The sequence below is a fragment of the Aquarana catesbeiana genome, linkage group LG01, assembly GCF_042186555.1.
Source record: "Aquarana catesbeiana isolate 2022-GZ linkage group LG01, ASM4218655v1, whole genome shotgun sequence".
Lineage (NCBI taxonomy): Eukaryota > Metazoa > Chordata > Amphibia > Anura > Ranidae > Aquarana > Aquarana catesbeiana.
Window position 1 is genome coordinate 572,287,041 of NC_133324.1, and position 18,961 is coordinate 572,306,001.

An 18,961-nucleotide genomic window follows, 5' to 3' on the forward strand; every position below is an offset into this window, starting at 1 on the left:
GGTAGGAATTCAGGATGAGACCGCAATACAACCTCATCCTTATGAATAAACCAATATGGCTCTCTACAAGAAAGAGCAGCCCACTCTGATATTCTTCTTGTAGAAGATATTACCAAGAAAATTATTCGTCCCCCCGTCAAGAGGACCAAGGGAATATCTCGTATTGGCTGAAAAGGCTGCTTCTGTAAGCCGACAGGACTAAAATTAAGTCCCAAGGGTTCGGGGGTGACCAAACTGGAGGATTAATCCGCGTTACCCCCTGAACAAAGTTACGAACCAGAGAGAGTGAAGCAAGTGGTCGTTGAAAAAAGGCCGATAAGGCTGACATCTGGCCTTTGATAGGATTAGGAATGAAGCTGACCTTGAGTACTATCTGTAGGAATTCAAGGATCCTACCTATGACATATTTCCTGGGGTGCCAACCCCTGGATTCACACTAGGAGACATACGCTTTCCAGATTCTATAGTATAGGACTCTGGAGGCCAGCTTCCTAACATTAACCAAGTAGAAACTACTGAAGCTAACAGCCCACGATCTTTCAGAATGTGGGTCTCAATAGCCAAACCGCTAATTTTAGCGTTTGTAAGGTAGGATGGAATACCGGACCTTGCGAGAGAAGGTCTGGCCATAGTGGTAGGGTCCAAGGGTCCCCTACCGCCATCTTTACGATCTCGGCAAACCAAGATCTCCTGGGCCACAAGAATCACCTCCTTCCCTTCTTGCTTAATCCTGCAAGAAGGCGCGGAAGCAGCAGAACAGGAGGGAGCGCATAGATCAGTGAAAAACTGATCCCACGGAAAAACCAAGGCATCTGTTCCATATGCCATCGGATCCCTTGTCCTTGACACAAAGTTGTCGATCTTGTTGTTGAACCTGGACGCAAACAGATCCGTATCCGAAATTCCCCTTCTTTGACATACTGACAGAAAGATGGTCATGGTGAAGGGACCATTCTCCCGGGAACAATTGTTGGAGACTCAAGTAGTCCGCCTGTCAATTCTCTATCCCTGGAATGAAAAATTGCTGATAGGCAAGGAATGTTGCTTTCGGCCCAAGATAGAATATGATTCACCTCTTTCTGGGCCGCACGACTTCTCGGGCCCCCTTGGTGATTGATATAGGCCACAGCTGTGGTATTGTCGGATTGGATCCTGACAGGACAACTCCGTAGTCTGGGCGTCCAGGCCTCGAGGGCCAGGCGTACTTCCCGAATCTCTAGAATATTGATGGGCAAGGTCATCTCTGATTTGGACCATTCCTTTGGACAGATGCTTCTTCCACAACTGCTCCCCAGCCCAGAAGGCTGGTATCTGTTATCACCTTCCAGGTAATTGGTAGAAAGGATTTTTCCTTTTTAAAGAAGATTCTTGGATATCAACCACCAATTGAGGCTCTGACGCACATCGGGGGATAAATGCATTGGAAAAAGTCCAGGAGTTTGGACCCTTTTCTCTGGGAACGTTTGATCTGAGAAAACGAGGAGACAGGAACTCTCGGAAACTCTAGTTTGTAACCTAGAGAAATTGAGGAAGCTACCCATCTGTCCTGACATTGTTCCTGCCAGACCCTTGAAAACTGTAGAAGCCCCCCCCCACTCAAACGAGCGGGGGCGCCCCTTCATAATGAGGCTTTAAAATTCTGTTTTGTGGGTTTCCTCCCCCAGGTCCTCCTTTGACCCTGGCACTGACCCTGAGGTTTACCTCTTGAACCTGACGGTGGAGGCCGTCGTGAATGCCTGGAGGCTGATGCCCCTGGCACTGGAGAAGCATGTTTAAAAGAAAAAGCTTCTTAACCGGTGAAAGAGAACTTTTCCCTTTAGAAATTCTTTGGATATACTTATCCAGATTGTCTCCAAATAACCGTTCACCATAAAAAGGAAAACTAGCCAAGAGCTTTTTGTATGGCGCTTCGGCTGACCAATTTTTCAACCATAGGTTTCTAAGCACATGTACCTGTCCTAGCATGAGCCGTGAAGCCTGGAGAACAGAATCTTTCATAGCATCTACTGTAAAACACAACACTTCTGATATCCAGGCCAAAACCTGGGCCTGCTGATCAGGAATAATTTTGAGTACCTCTATAAACTGGTCCTATAAGGACTGAGATACTCTGATCGCTGCCAGCGCTGACTGAACCTGCAAGCGAAATATTGTTTTTTTTAAAAAGGAACTCCAACTTCTTATCTGTTGGATTCCTTAGCATATGAGCATCATCTACTGGATAAGTCATGATTTTGTTTACAGAGGATATAGAAGCATTAATTGCTGGACTTCCCCATTACAAAACTCTTCCTCCATAGGATAAAGTATTTAAACTTTTTTGAGGAAAAAACATTTTATCTGGGTGCTCCCACTCAGATTACATTAGCTTCCTTAGCCAAAAATGGATAGGAAAAACATGAATCAGTTTAGGGAGGCTTTAGTGAACCCAAACCAGAAGTGGGCTCATCCACTGACTGCGTTACTGGCAGAAAAAATGTGGAGCAGACCAATTCAGTGAGAGTGGACCAACAATCTTTCCTGAGAACCTGACACTTTCGTATTCTTCGGAAGAGGAGACATCAGCCTCTTCCTGGTCCCTTGAAAGAAATTTGTCATCTTTTGCGCCATGTTCTGCAGTAAGAGGGTCCAGAGTAATGGACGGGGACCTGCTATGCTTAGTCCCACTCTGGGATGCGATTAAGCATCAATTTTTTGCTTCAAACTTAAAATGGTTGAAGAATGTTTTTTTACCCTGCAAGGTAAAGCCACAATGTGCATCGCATACTCGCACATTATGTTATACTTACCTTAAAAACTAAGCCCTCACACGGCGAGATGTCAGAGCTTGAGGCCACTTCCATCTTCACCTGTCTTGTTGGGCAGACCACAATACACACCTAGCAATCATGCAGGGTTCTGTGTAGACCCACCCATGCTGCTATTCTGTACAAGGCCTTCACCTGTAGTGTCATCAGGAGGCCAGCTATCTCTTCTGGGTTCTTGCAGCCAACCTCCTGATGATGGGTTATCAGGATTATATCAGGTTATAGCACGTTATCAGGGGGTCGGTACCAGCAGGAAACAGCCTGCTCTTGATGTGGGGATCTCAGGAAGTTGCAGGCAATAGAAACCTCATTCTCACCTAGGCAAGAATCTAATAAATGGGAAGCGATAGCCCCCAAAAAATGTAAAAAAAATAAATTAAATAAAGCTGACTGGGGGGGGGGGGGGGATGGGAAGCCAAGCTTTTTTTTCCCTGCAACGTGTGGTTGCAGGAAAGAAAGTCGCACCATGTATGGCCTGCCTTACTGAATTTCTAATCCTTCTTAATGCTGTCCGGGACAAAACAAAGTTTAAACATTTTGGCTGAAGTTGGGCTCTAGCTAAGGTTACAGTGGTTCTATATTATTGTTAATCAGCATGACTTCTTGTTACATACTATATTTAAAAGGTGATTTACAAACAGGTTAGAGAACTGCCTAACGTTTCACTGTAGGTCAGTTCCATTTCACACATCAGTATCCTCAATGTGCAAAGCATGGAGGAAGGAGCAAGTTTTGTGCACCTATCATACAAGAACATGAATCAAGAATCATCAGGTTGATATGGGCAGGGCAGAAATTGTAGTATTCTTTTATTTGTTCTAGTGTAAATCAATAATTCTCTGACAAGAACCAAATCAATAGTAAAGACAGCTTGCTATGGCAAGTATGTACATTTTTTTGTGTCTACCTGTTAACTGATTAACAAAAAACAAAACATACAAAAGCAGAATGTTAGAAAAGCACTTTGGTGCAACACAACAGCTGTGCCGATTAGAGCGCCAGAAGAACAAATGGCAGTGTCACTGCCGCTTCCTTGTTCTGCATATGGGGGGGGGGGGATCTCTGCCCTGCGGACCTATAAACACTGCTCATTTGACCTCCCGTCCTCTGCACTAACCCCTACAAACTACTGATCCCTGGACCCTGCCCTATATACGTGTACAAGGGTGTGGCATTTAGCGTATATAACCTGCAATATTTGTGAGTACCTTTTCTTACTTAATAAAAAAGGGTTTTAGCATTATCACCCTATGTTGGGTTGCTTTTCTCCTATTATTCCTGAGGTGAGCTTTAAATCTTAGAGTTTTGGCTGTGTTCCAGAGGAAGAAACACATTGACCCCCATCCGCTTCTCTGGGCAGGTCAGTAAGGCAGTGTACAGCCTTCTGCCCCTATAATCTGCCCTACAGATGGCTGAGCCCTGGACAACATCCTACAAACTACTTAAGCCCTGTACACACGGGTAGAGTATCCAGAGACTTTTGACGGTTCAAAATAAACTGTCCGTCATCCTACTCATGTGTATGTCGGACGTGCATGCTGGAAAATCAGCAGTCGACCGGCTCTCCCAATCAGCGCTCTCAGCCAATGGCAGAGAGCACTGATCAGAGGGTTCTGGTGGGGGGTCAGAACATGCACCCAACTGGATCTGCTTCCATGTAATTTGTTTTTCACAAGTGCATTTGATCTCTCCCTGATATAGAGAATGAGATCATATATTTCTGGAAAAAGCTGGCATTTTGGTGGTTTGGAAAGTTGTGAGTACCCAATGTTTGACTTCAATGCACGAATGCTATAAGATGTTTTAGCGTTATTGCCCTATGTTGGTCTTTTTCTCCTATTACTCCTGAGGGAAGCTGTGCATTCCAAGATATTGGCTGTATTCCAGAAGCAGAAATATGTGGAAACATGCAGTGTGTCCAGCAGGGTTTAACCCTTTTCACAAGCGAATTTGATCTCTATAATGCAGAGATCATATATTTCCAGTAAGAAGATGACACTTTTGGTGGTCTGGAAAGTTGGCAGCACCGAATGCCTGATTTTAACGAACAAGTTTCATAACATGCGTTAGCAGCCCTTTGGGTTATTTGTGGACACTGGATGTAGACTTTGCTTTTCACAAGTTTTATGATCAACTGTATGAGTTAACTTTTGATTGTACTTTATATTTGTGTAATCAGTGGGGTTTTTTTATGATTCTTATTTAATGTAAACACAGCAGAAACATTTGTTGTGCACAGGTATATTCAGTCACAGACTGGTTTTCATGTGGTTTTGCGCACGGTTTTGGTTTTATATTTTGAAGTTGCAGTTGTTCTGCCTTTATGATGGACTCCTGCATCAGATTTATCTATGGATTACTCTCCAAAAAAGACTGCGAATGAAAGACAATGCCCAGTTTCTCACTGAAGCTAGCTATTAGAGGTCAAGTTTATATTTTTAGTGACATTTGTTTTACTTCTTTAAGTTGTTCTCATGCCGTCCTTACGTGGGTGCTGCACCTTGGTGATCCTTAATGTCATTCAGGTCGACCTCCACCCCTCAAAAGGCTGCTCACCCCTATTCTATAACTTTAGAGGCCCACTGACACTCATCTGTACCAGTAATGTGTGTTAACGTGTGCATCATAGCATATGCACCATGGATGGGTTGGTGGAAGCAATGCACTTCCAATATAAGAGTCGACTTGCTACATCAGAAAAAATGCTGCATGCTCTTTTTTGGATGTATCGGTGCATCGAAAGCTGATTTACTTGAATGGGTTCCCTTAAAGCTGAACTCTGGGCAGAAATGTTATTGTAGGTGTTACGGTCTTTATTAAACGTATTCTGGTTTGCCTGCATAGATATATACTCACAGGCCACTTTATTAGGTACACATGTTCATTTGCTTGGGAACACAAATTGCTAATCAGCCAATCACAGGGCAGCAACTCAATGCATTTAGGCATCTAGATGTGGTGAAAACGTTTATTTGTTCAAACCGAGCTTTAGAATGGGGAAGAAAGGAGATTTAAGTGACTTTGAACAAGGCATGGTTGTTGGTGCCAGGTGGGCTGGTCTGAGCATTTCAAAAACTGAGTTTCACGCACAACCATCTCTAGGGTTTACAAAGAATGGACAGAGAAAGAGAAAATATCCAATGTGCGGAAGTTATGTGGACGAAAATGCCTTCTTGATGTCAGAAGTGAGAGGAAAATGAGCAGACTGGTTTGACAGAATGGCAACAGTAACTCAAATAACCACTTGTTACAACCAAGGTATGGAGAATACCATCTCAATGCACAACTTTGAAGCAGATGCGGTCTCCACTCCTGTCAGTTAAGAACAAGAAACTGAGGCTACAATTCACACTGGCTCACCAAAATTGAACAAAAGAGCATTGGAAAAACATTGCCTGTTTTGAAGAGTCTCGATTTCAGCTGCGACATTCAGATGGTAGGGTCAGAATTTGGCATAAACAACATGAAAGTATGGATCCTTCCTGCCTTGTATCAAAGGTTCAGGCTGGTGGTGTAATGGTGTGGGGGATATTTTCTTGGCACACTTTGGGCTCCTTAGTACCAACTGAGCATCGTTTAAACACCACGGCCTACATGAGTATTGTTGCTGACCATGTCCATCCCTTTATGACTACAGTGTAATCATCTTCTGATGGCTACTTCCAGCAGGATAAAGCACCATGTCACAAAGCTCAAATCATCTCACCACTGGTTTCTTGAGCACGACAATGAGTTCACTGTTCTTCAATGGCCTCCAGTCACCTGATCTCAATCCAATAGAGCATCTTTGGGATGTGGTGGAATGGAAGATTCGCATCATGGATGTGAAGTCGACAAATCTGCAGCAACTGCATGACGCCATCATGTCAATATGGACCAAAATCTCTGAGAAATGTTTCCAACATCTTGTTGAATCTAAGCCACCAAGAATTAAGGCAATTCTGAGGGGAAAAGGGGGTCCAAACTGGTACTAGCAAGGTGCACCTAATAAAGTGGCCGGTGACTGTTTATGCAGTGAGAAATTCATACTTCTTTTACTGATGGAAAGGATTGTCCCCTTACCTTCCTTTTCAAAAGTCTGGTGCCCACTATGCCCGCTATCGCCTCGGTCAGCGGCCTTGTAAATTACCAGCTGTAGTTCTATTTGCTGAAAGCAGTGATGTAGTGGGTAGACCCAGGAGTCTGAGACTACTAGTTTAAACAGCTTACTGTGATTGTGTCTTAGCTTAAAAACCCAGGAGCTCCTGGTTGGTCTCACCTCTTTACATGAATGCGGGTCCTCCACCCGCCCCTCGCCACCAAGCTGTGACAGAAGCAATATGTACCATGCATGCGCAACAATGTGCTTTGCGCAGTGTGTTGCCCTCTCTGTGGTCCCAATGCTTCCGCCCTTTGCATTGCAGAGGATGGACATATTGGGACCACGGGAAAGGTAACACACTATGCATTGGTGGATATCTCAAAAGATATTGTGCATTTACATATTGCTTTTAGGATCCTCCTGATCTGTCATGCCTCCAGTTTGGCAATGCCCCTTCCCTACAATTCCCATTGAATGATGAAGTAGTAGTTTCTCATGCCGCACAGTGAGAGTATATGACATATCTGTCTCAATTGTACTACCTCTGGGTGCTTAGGCAAAGCTGCTTTTTACGTATGGGAGTGATTACATCACAAATTATTCATTTGTATTATCTATTAAACAGTGAAGTTACATTGTAATTTATTAGCAGTTTTCTCATATATAGTACATATGCAACACCACTGAGAGATGAATTTGACTTGCACCCCAGAGTTCAGCTGTAATGCAAGGTACCCGTGTGTGAAGGTGTACATGGGCCCAGAAAAAAAGAAGCAGCTAGCGTGTAGAATAAATTGCTGGCGTTAAATCCGTGGAACAAAATGCTTTTCATGCAATACCAGAGTTTACCGGTCAGTAAATTTGAAACTGCAGTACTAGCCTAGAAAAATCTGGGAGCTGCAAAAAAGAATTGAACACTATCCATTTAAATCTCCATAAAATTTCCAGTCCTCTATGATCATTAACACCTGTGTTCACTAGAAAGTCTCCATTGTGAAATATGTGCACACAGACACCATTAGTCACAGGTTGTCATAAAATTAATAAATATATCTCCATCTCTATATCGGGTATATTAACCACCTGCCAACAGCTCACAGTAAATATACTGCGAGTGGGCGAGTCACAGGCATGGCAAGATACATGTACATTGCTGACCTTCTGGGTTTGAGGTTCCAAGGTGCAAGCCCCTTGGCGCGACCCATGCGTTGATTGGACACAGCACTAAGGATGAGCTCAGGCGTGTTCGCACAGCCCATGTGCAGAGCCCGCCAGGAAGTTGGCACTGCGCTGCGCTAATCACAGGCGGTGAGACATTTCCCGATCTCTGCAACCGCGCATCGGGACAATGTCTCACTGCCTGTGATTAGCGCAGCGCAGTGCTGACTTCCTGGCGGGCTCTGCACATGGGCTGTGCGAACACACCTGAGCTCATCCTTAAACAGCATGAGATTTCCAGCAGATTTAAGCTGAAACATGCTGATCAGCTGTGTCCAATCACACACACAGAGTTCTGGGTTTAAAAAAAAAACAAAAAAACAAAAAAAAAAAAAAAAACAGAACTCTGTGCAGTGAACAGCAATTTGGATGTTCCTTCTCCCTGAAAAGCAGGGGGGGAAAGTAAAATCAGCACACAATACATACACTATAGCTTGTTAAACACACCCTTTGATTGCCCCTAAATGTTAACCCCTTCCCAGCCAGTGTCATTAGTACAGTGTCACTGTACAAAGTATTATCACTGTAAGTTAGTGACCCCCCCCCAGCCAGCGTCTGTTAGCGCCAGATTGTCTGCTACACTATCAGTGTCACACTGTAAGTCGCTGATCCCCGCCATTACAGTATAACGTCTATAGCTGGGTAAATTCCAGTATATAGACCATAGTTTGTAGACGCTATAATTTTCACCCAAACCAACTTATGTCTACTTATTGGGTTTTTTTTACCAAAGACATGTAGAATACATTTTCGCCTAAATTTATGAAGATTTTTTTAATTTTTTTTGCATAGGTTTCACAACAATGTAGAAAATATTGTTTTTTGGTTTTTTTTTTTGTAAATCCAGTCTTTTTTCGTTTATAGCACAAAAATAAAAAAACCCAGTGGTGATGAAATACCACCAAAAGAAATCTGTACCTGTTTGAAAAAAATTATATAAATTTAATTTTTGTATAGGTATTACATGACCGTGCAACTGCCAGTTAAAGTAGCACAGTGCTGAACAGCAAAAAATGCCCTAGTCATAAAGGGGGTAAAACCTTCTGGCAGTCAAGTGGTTAAAAGGATAAGTCCACCCTAAGACTAGCTTCACATTGGAGGGGGGGGGGGGGCGTTAGCGGTAAATCGGCTCTAATTTTAGCGGCGCTTTACCGCTCTAATGCCCTGTACACACGATCGGACATTCCGACAACAAAATCCATGGATTTTTTCCGACGGATGTTGGCTCAAACTTGTCTTGCATACAAACGGTCATGGGATTTTGTTGTCGGAAAATTTTATATCCTGCTCTCAAACTTTGTGTGTCGGAAATTCCAACGGAAAAAGTTTGACGGAGCCCACACACGAACGGAATTTCCGACAACACAATCCGATCGCACTTTTTCCATGGGAAAATCCGACCATGTGTACAGGGCATAATAGCGTCACTTTTCGGGCCGCTAGCCGGGGGCTTTTTAACCCCCAATAGCAGCTGAATAAAGGGTCAATAGCACCAGCAAATCACCGCTGTCGCAGTGGTTCCCATTGATTCCAATGGCATCGGTGTTTTAGTAGCGGTGTATTTACCGCTCCCGCACCGCCTGAAAGATGCTGCCTGCAGGACTTTTTCTAATGTCCTGCAAGCGCACCGCCCCAGTGTGAAAGCACTCAGGCTCTTACATTGGGGTGAAAGGGGAGGCATTTTTCAGGCGCTATTTTTAGCCCTTTAGCGCCTGATGTCTGTAGAGATTTTAGTGGTAGGATGAACTTATCCTTTAAGAGCCAATGTGGATGGGGAGAAACAATGAGCTCTTTAAAATCATTATTCTACAAGCGCTGCAAATTACAAGTGGTGATACACTTAAAATGCGTGTTAAAGCATAAAATATTTTCTTATTTTTTATGGAATTTCAGAATGCAATATTACTTACTGTTCCATTCGCACTTGCACAATGACAAGGGGTTGTGACTTCTTGCCATTTACAATATTTAAATGTAGTTCACAAACAGGTTAAAGAACTCCGCCTTATGACTAAATGGTTCATTGTAGGGCAATTCTATTTCACACATCAGTATCTTAAATATGCATTGCATGGAGGAAAGAGCTAAAAATGCTGTGTGTCATGCTCTTCTTTATTATTCCTGTGATAGCTGCTGTACACATGCAGTATCTGAAAGGTGCGGAGGGAGGACAATCTCATGTAGCTTCCTTCAGCTCCCTGCATAAATAGGAGCAGAACCTAAAGCATTACAGCTTGGAATAAAAACAAGCAATGTATTAATAAAATAACAATGTATTCAATGAAATGGCTCTAAGTAAAATCATACTCCTACTGGGCAATGGAAAGTCAGCCCCAGGAGTAAACTCGGAATGTGCTGACAAAAAGAAAACAGAGCAAGAAGAGAGAAGACTTCATTGGTGTAGGACTGCTCCAATAATGTCCAATCTGCACATTGGGGATGTGTTCTAGATTAAGGGCCCATTCACACCATATGCAGTGCTTTTCAGTGCTTTTTTTTTAATGTAGATTATACGGGTTCCAATGGCATAGTTCACACCAGCACAGTGTGTTCCAGTGCTTTTCCTGGACTTGTAATACACTGACACTTCTATCTCTTAGGGCTTGTTCACACAAGTTTTTACCTCTGAAGAGCATTCAGATCGCTCTTCAGCATCACTGCCTGCTTAAACCCCTAGCTTGGCAAAACCGCATGCATTTCAAAGCGACCCCATTTACTTAAATGGTTTGTGTTTGGTAGGAAAGAAACAGGTGTATAATTCCTGCTGCATCCGTGATGCTTTGCCACAACATGTCTACATCCCCGACTGCTGTCTCTGCGGCTAAAGTGGGTAGCAGTTGGGGGCAGGTAAATGTGTGGATCACTCATGGGGTTTTACTGACCCCCTAACCACTAATGTAAACGAGACCTAGCAGTCTGTACTTCAGTATGGACATGGCTCTTGTGAAAGTCTGTAGGAGCCTAGCATTGCACCAGCCATCCACTGATTGTGGTTGCAATGCTTTGCAAGGCACTGTAAAAAAGTAAATGCATAAATACAATTTTGTGTTCCTGGAAAGCATGTGCATTTCCATTTTTTTTTTGTGTGTGAAAGATAGACTTAAAACGTGAAGGATTTTTCAGGGCACTGCAATGAATAGGAAGGAAGGAACATGCTGTCGTAAAAATTTCCAGAGCTCAACAGTCGAAGACAAGAATCTTCAAAAAAAAAAAAAAAAAACTTAAACCCAATCCATAGATCCAACAAATCTTAACATGTCATTTCAAAAGTAATTTGCATCCATAATAAATCTATAGCCTTCATTAAAAAAATCGGGTCACCCTGCCACTAAGGACCTTGTCCAGACACTGTTATGGGGAGACAACATTCTGTCCCTGTAAGCCAATTGTGCTTGTGTGTTGTCACCTTATCATGCAGGCTCCTGATGGAGAGTACAAGTGCCTATTTCAACTCCCATTACACAGGTATGGTCCACTGTGGTCATCATGCAGCCCTTGCTGCAGTGCATTAATTTATATGGGAAGTGATGCCTGCTGAGCTTGTCAATAAGGCTCAACTCCAGGAATTACACAAAATTACCCTTAGTGTTCCCCCTTCATACACACAATGTGTTGTGTTAATAATTTGTTAAGTCTAGGGGGAGAAGGATAAACCTCAGATGTGAAATATGAACAAAGCCTATCTCTATAGTGTACTAAGTGTCATGTTTGCTGCTTCATTCCTTTGCCATCAGCATGATTCACTTCTGACAAGTTTTCCTGACACCAAGAGAAAAATGGTGACAGGGCAAGGAGCACCAGCAAATTGTCAGCCTTGGCTCTGTTCCTGTGTGCTGTGTGAAGGGGGTTTTTCCTTTCAATCCAATCAGCTCTCCTCACTGAGCTCTGTGGTGTGTAACTTCAGCTCTCCACCCCATTCTTTCTGATCTTTTAGACAAGCTTTATAAATTGAACACTTTGTATGGATGTAGAGAAGACGGCAGATAAACTTATTTAGGAGGATGTGTGTTATCTCTGTGGATCACCTAAGGCTAGTCACTTTACTGGGTATATCTAAGAGTTTACAACCGCTTTAAAAAGGCGTCTGACCTAAGACTAGGATCACACTAGTGTGTGTTGGGAATGTGCAAAAAATTGTGCGTTTTCCCCACGCACAGAGAAACCTGCTGCCATTAGTAGACACATGGCAGTCCCTTTAATTTTTAATAGCACCCACTAGCATTTGCAAACATGCCACATTTTTGTACGTACCAAATTGCATGGTGCCTGATGCACCCTGCAGTTTGGTGCACCACATTTTTGGAAAAGAGTCCAGGACAGTGATGGTGACCCTTGGCACCCCCGATGTTTTGCAACTACGTTTCCCATGATGCTCCACTGCACTGCAGAGTGCATGAGCATCATGGGAATTGTAGTTCCAAAACATCGGGAGTGCCAAGGTTCACCATCACTGGTCTATGATATCTTTTCTGTGTTTCTTGTGTGTAGAGCAACACATTAAAATAAATGGGCTGCCCAACAGGCATCTCACTGAGCCAACTGGGTAGGTGTGAACCAGACTTATGCGGGGTACCCACCATAAGCGTTCTTCATTCAACCCAGCGAGCTGAATTAAAAAAAAAAAAGAAAAAAAAAGGGAAGAGAAACGTACAGATCGCCGTACTAACACAAGCAATGTTAGTGCAGGGGATCACCCCAGCTGAGCTATTGTGTTCTGACAGGTGGACATGGGTACTGCAACTGCAACCTCAGAAAAACCATTGGCTGAGAGCACTGATTGAATGTTGCTTTTTCAACATGCCTGGATCGAGAGACAGGGAGCTGTACACACAAGCCGAAATTAAGACAGTTCCTGCCAAACCGACTGTTTTCAGATGATTTTTGGCCCTTGTGTACCCAGCCTTACTCATCACCTCTGCTCTTGTCCCTGACAATCCAAGCTGTGGACAGGCCCTTGCCATCCTCTTGAACAATGCAGGACTATTGGGCCTGCACTGTACTTGATAACAGCATGTGGCCAATGGACAGAGCATTTTAACCACTTCCAGCCCAGGCCAATTCTGGCATTTCTCTCCTACATTTGAAAATCTAATTTTTTTTCTGCAATAAAAAAAATTACTCAGAACCCCCAAACATATATTTTTTTTAACCAGAGATCTTAGAGAATAAAATAGCGGCAATTTTTACAACACACCATATTTGTGCAGCAATTTTTTAAATGCAATTATTTTACTGAATTTTTAAGCAAAAAAAAAAAATATATATATATATATATATATATACACACAGTATCTCACAAAAGTGAGTACACCCCTCACATTTTTGTAAATATTTTATTATATCTTTTCATGTGACAACACTGAAGAAATGACACTTTGCTACAATGTAAAGTAGTGAGTGTACAGCTTGTATAACAGTGTAAATTTTCTGACCACTCAAAATAACTCAACACACAGCCATTAATGTCTAAACCGCTGGCAACAAAAGTCAGTACACCCCTAAGTGAAAATGTCCAAATTGAGCCAAAGTGTCAATATTTTGTGTGGCCACCATTATTTTCCAGCACTGCCTTAACCCTCTTGGGCATGGAGTTCACCAGAGCTTCACAGGTTGCCACTGGAGTCCTCTTCTACTCCTCCATGATGACATCACGGAGCTGGTGGATGTTAGAGACCTTGCCCTCCTCCGCCTTCCGGATGCCCCACAGATGTTTAATAGGGTTTAGGTCTGGAGACATGCTTGGCCAGTCCATCACCTTTACCCAGGCAGTGGTCATCTTGGAGGTGTATTTGGGGACATTATGTTGGAATACTGCCCTGCGTCCCAGTCTCTGAAGGGAGGGGATCATGCTCTATTTCAGTATGTCACAGTACATGTTGGCATTCATGGTTCCCTCAATGAACTGTAGCTCCCCAGTGCCGGCAGCACTCATGCAGTCCCAGATCATGACACTCCCACCACCATACTTGACTGTAGGCAAGACACACTTGTCTTTGTACTCCTCACCTGGTTGCCGCCACACATGTGAACCAAATAAGTTTATTTTGGTCTCATCAGACCACAGGACATGGTTCCAGTAATCCATGCCCTTAGCCTGCTTGTCTTCAATAAACTGTTTGTGGGCTTTCTTGTGCATCATCTTTAGAAGAGGCTTCCTTCTGGGATGACAGCCATGCAGACCAATTTGATGCAGTGTGTGGCATATGATCTGAGCACTGACAGTCTACCCCCCACCCCTTAAACCTCTGCAGAAATGCTAGCAGCACTCATTCATCTATTTCCCAAAGATAACCTCTGGATATGACACTGAACACATGCACTCAACTTCTTTGGTCGACCATGGCAAGGCCTGTTCTGACTGGAACCTGTCCTGTTAAACCACTGTATGGTCTTGGCTACGTGCTGCAGCTCAGTTTCAGGGTCTTGGCAATCTTCTTATAGCCTAGGCCAGGGATATGCAATTAGCGGACCTCCAGCTGTTGCAAAACTACAAGTCCCATCATGCCTCTGCCTCTCGATGTCATGCTTGTGGCTGTCAGGGTCTTGCTAGGCCTCATGGGACTTGTAGTTCTGCAACAGCTTGAGGTCCGCTAGTTGCATATCCCTGGCCTAGGCCATCTTTATGTAGAGCAACAATTCTTTTTTTCAGATCCACAGAGAGTTCTTTGCCATGAGGTGTCATGTTGAACTTCTAGTGACCAGTATGAGATAGAGTGAGTGATAACACCAAATTTAACACACCTGGTCCCCATTCACACCTGAGACCTTGTAAGGATGAGTAACAAATCTCATGACACCGGGGAGGGAAAATGGCTAATTGGGCCCAATTTGGGCATTTTCACTTAGGGGTGTACTCACTTTTGTTGCCAGCGGTTTAGACATAATGGCTGTGTGTTGAGTTATTTTGAGGGGACAGCAAATTTACACTGTTATACAAGCTGTACACTCACTACTTTACTTTGTAGTAAAGTGTCATTTCTTCAGTGTTGTCACATGAAAAGATATAATACCACTTTTGTGAGATACTGTATAACCCAATTTTGGTACAATTTAAAAGATGAAGTTATATTGAGTAAATAGATACCCAACATGTCACACTTTAAATCTGCGCACGCTCATGAAATTGAGCCAAACTGCAGTACTTAAAAATCTCTGTAGGCGACGTTTAAAAATTTTTTTTACAGGCCACCAGTTTAGAGTTACAGAGGAGGTCTAGTGCTAGAATTACTGCTCTCACTAGAACGTTTTGCGGCGATACCTCACCGTTTCCATATGTGGGTGCGACTTATATATGCGCTCGCTTCTGCGTGCGAACAGGAGAGGACGTGGCACTTAAAAAAATGTTCTATTTTATTTTTATACTGTCCCTATCATTTTTTTTTTTTATTTTATCACTGTTATTCCTATCACAAGAAATTCAAACATCCCTTGTGATAGAAATAAAGGCATGACAGGTCCTCTTTATGGATATGGTCTATAAGACCCCAGCTCTCTTCTCTACCCTGGAAAGCACAAGATCAAAAAAACAAACAAACAAAAAAAAAACAAAAAAAAAAAAAAAACCCATTGATGTCTGCTTTCCAGAGAAAAAAAAAAACAGCAGTGTTTACGTTGACTAAATTAATACAATTTCAGTAGACTAAAATACGACAAACAATTCAGATTACTAAAATACAACTAAAACAACATTTTAGTCAAAAGACTAAAATACGACAAACAAAAATGACATTTTAGTCAAAAGAGTGATTAAAACTAAATTGAATTTATATCACAATGGCTAAATCTGTGTCTGTAGTGCATGTTCAAACCTTAACACCATAAATAATAACATGGTATTAGATTTTTTACTCCAAGAGTATATAATGTTTTACAGTTCTAAAGAAATAATGCATTCAAATTTAACTAAACCCATTAGATTTTAGTAGACTAAAATCTACTGGAGATTTTAGTTGACTAAAATACGACTAAAACAACTCAGATGACTTAACTACAATTAACACTAAAGTGGCATTTTAGTCAAAAGACTAAAATACATCAAAAACTGCATTTTAATCAAAAGACTAAAATACGACTAAAACTTCATTTTAATCAAAAGTCTAAAATGGCATTTTAATCAAAAGACTAAAATACAACTAAAAAAGGCATTTTCATCAAAAGTCTAATATACAACTAAAATGGCATTTTAGTTAAAAGACTATAACTAAAACGAAATTGAAATCTGATGTCAAAATTAACACTGCTGCCAGAGCTGGAAGTGAGGTAATGATGTTGCATCCAGCCTCCCAGGATCATAGAGATAGCCGGGGACCATCCAGTCGACAGCCAGCTCTGCCGCCGCATTAAATCCTGGGCTCTCTGATCACATGGGAGAGCCCAAACAGGCGTTGGTGGGCAGTTGGGGGGCGTCCCCTCCCGCTGCCTGTAAAAGCCATCCAGCAGCTAATCAGCTGCTAGGATGGCTTTTACATGCCAGGGAATCATGCTGGGTGCCCTCCATGGCAAGCTGCTTGCCCGGGGGGGGGGGGGGGCACTCATGTGTGCTCGCTCCTGTCCACTGAGTGCGGCTCAGCCCCACCCCACTGGCTGTGATAGACAGCAGCAGGAGCCAATGGCTTTCTGTCCAATAAAAAGAGGCATCCCTGGATGGAGCTCAAGTAATTAAGGGGAGGGGGAAAGGGTTTTTTTTTTTTACCTTGATGCAAAAAGAAGAAAAAAAAAAAAAAAAAAACCACCACATACACTTTAAGGGAAAAGCTTGTTGCACATCTAGGAGGGAGCCTGCAGGAGGAGCGAAGAATAAGATATTACACCTTAACCCTTTACCCCCAGTCTAAAGCATTTAACCCTTGCAGTGCAGGCAGGCCCCAGGGTAATGGGGGTGACAACGCTCTGTCCCTGTACGTTGTCACCCTCATGGAGATCACAAAGCAGCCATTTCCAACACCGGCATGGTCCTCCACTGTGATCGTTGTAAGGAAACCCGCCCTGCGAAACGCCACCCAACGATCGCTGGAGGGTACAAATGTAGATGGGAAGTGGCTGCAAAGAGCATGCAGGAGATCAGCAGAGAGGCAACCAAGGCTAAAACCTGTATATATAGGCTATGTATCTCTCTATATATACACAGCTAGGTGCCTCCTGTTTCAGCTAGGGGCTTCCTATCGTAGCGCACAGAGAGACAAGCAATCGATGTATGAGAGGCTGCAGTGCAATCAATAGGTCGTGACTGAGGGACAAGTTTCACCAATAATAAGCCCCCCATGTTAGGAGGAGAGATGCTCGCAGCAATGGTGTCCCCCCGGTAATCATGGCTGCAGGTACACTCCACATCTGGACACATCTGTCTCACCCGCTCCTCTTGGGCCGTTAGCTGTTTCTCCGCCATGTCTCTTCGCGGCTTGGGTTCTCCGGTACATCCGGGCTCGGTCCAGACTCGGCGCTCACACAGGATGTGACTGTGCGACTCTCCGGCCCTGCAAAGCAACACAACCGAGCGGCCGCACCGACGTCACAGCGACCGCCGCGCGTCCCGGCCTCTCCTCCTCCCTTTGGAGCAGGAGAGAGGCGAGGCTGTGACGAAGGAAGGGATAGAGCTGCCCCATGGAGCAAGGGAGGGGCCGGCGCGGCCATCTTTGATGCGGGAACAGGGCTGGCTGACTGACTGACTGACTGACCATAACCGGGGGGGGCTGGCAGGTTACACAGTGGTCACTCTCGCCTTTCCCTTCATATTTACCGTTATGGCGGTTCAACGAGGCAGCGGAGACATACTTCTGACTTGCGCCAAGTACATGAGAACCCTTGTGAGAGGAATTTGCTAAGACTGAAGCAGTTGTGCATGGTAACCAGCCTTTAGGGTGCTAGTGAATTCAGTTTTACCACTCGTACCTACAGGTAAGGCTAGAATAAGGCTTACCTGTGGGTACAGCGAATATCTCCTAATCTTTCACCCTTTAGGAGATACTCACACTGCATGCAGTCACTGACGTCATCGACGGCTGCGCTCTGAGGGTGACGTCGTCGACGGCTGCGCTCTGAGGGTGACGTCGTCGACGGCTGCGCTCTGAGGGTGACGACGACGGCTGCGCTCTGAGGGTGACGTCGACGACGGCTGCGCTCTGAGGGTGACGTCGTCGACGGCTGCGCTCTGAGGGTGACGTCGTCGACGGCTGCGCTCTGAGGGTGACGTCGTCGACGGCTGCGCTCTGAGGGTGACGACGACGGCTGCGCTCTGAGGGTGACGTCGACGACGGCTGCGCTCTGAGGGTGACGTCGACGACGGCTGCGCTCTGAGGGTGACGTCGACGACGGCTGCGCTCTGAGGGTGACGTCGACGACGGCTGCGCTCTGAGGGTGACGTCGTCGACGGCTGCGCTCTGAGGGTGACGTCGTCGACGGCTGCGCTCTGAGGGTGACGTCGTCGACGGCTGCGCTCTGAGGGTGACGTCGACGACGGCTGCGCTCTGAGGGTGACGTCGACGACGGCTGCGCTCTGAGGGTGACGTCGTCGACGCCTGCGCTCTGAGGGTGACGTCGTCGACGCCTGCGCTCTGAGGGTGACGTCGTCGACGCCTGCGCTCTGAGGGTGACGTCGTCGACGGCTGCGCTCTGAGGGTGACGTCGTCGACGGCTGCGCTCTGAGGGTGACGTCGACGACGGCTGCGCTCTGAGGGTGACGTCGACGACGGCTGCGCTCTGAGGGTGACGTCGTCGACGCCTGCGCTCTGAGGGTGACGTCGTCGACGCCTGCGCTCTGAGGGTGACGTCGTCGACGCCTGCGCTCTGAGGGTGACGTCGTCGACGCCTGCGCTCTGAGGGTGACGTCGTCGACGCCTGCGCTCTGAGGGTGACGTCG

At 44.7% G+C, this 18,961-nt stretch overlaps 1 protein-coding gene across 2 annotated transcripts in view; it reads right to left on the bottom strand.

Annotated features, from left to right (window-relative positions):
- LOC141106574 (tyrosine-protein phosphatase non-receptor type 9-like) overlaps positions 1 to 17,681 on the bottom strand; it is a 101,191-nt gene extending 83,510 nt beyond the window's left edge. For both annotated transcript variants that reach the window (XM_073597468.1, XM_073597458.1), the window contains exon 1: positions 17,456 to 17,681. In XM_073597468.1, coding sequence (XP_073453569.1) covers positions 17,456 to 17,491 — 36 coding nt within the window. In that variant the 5' untranslated portion in view covers positions 17,492 to 17,681. The remainder of the gene's footprint in view (positions 1 to 17,455) is intronic.
- Positions 17,682 to 18,961: the final 1,280 nt, after the last annotated feature.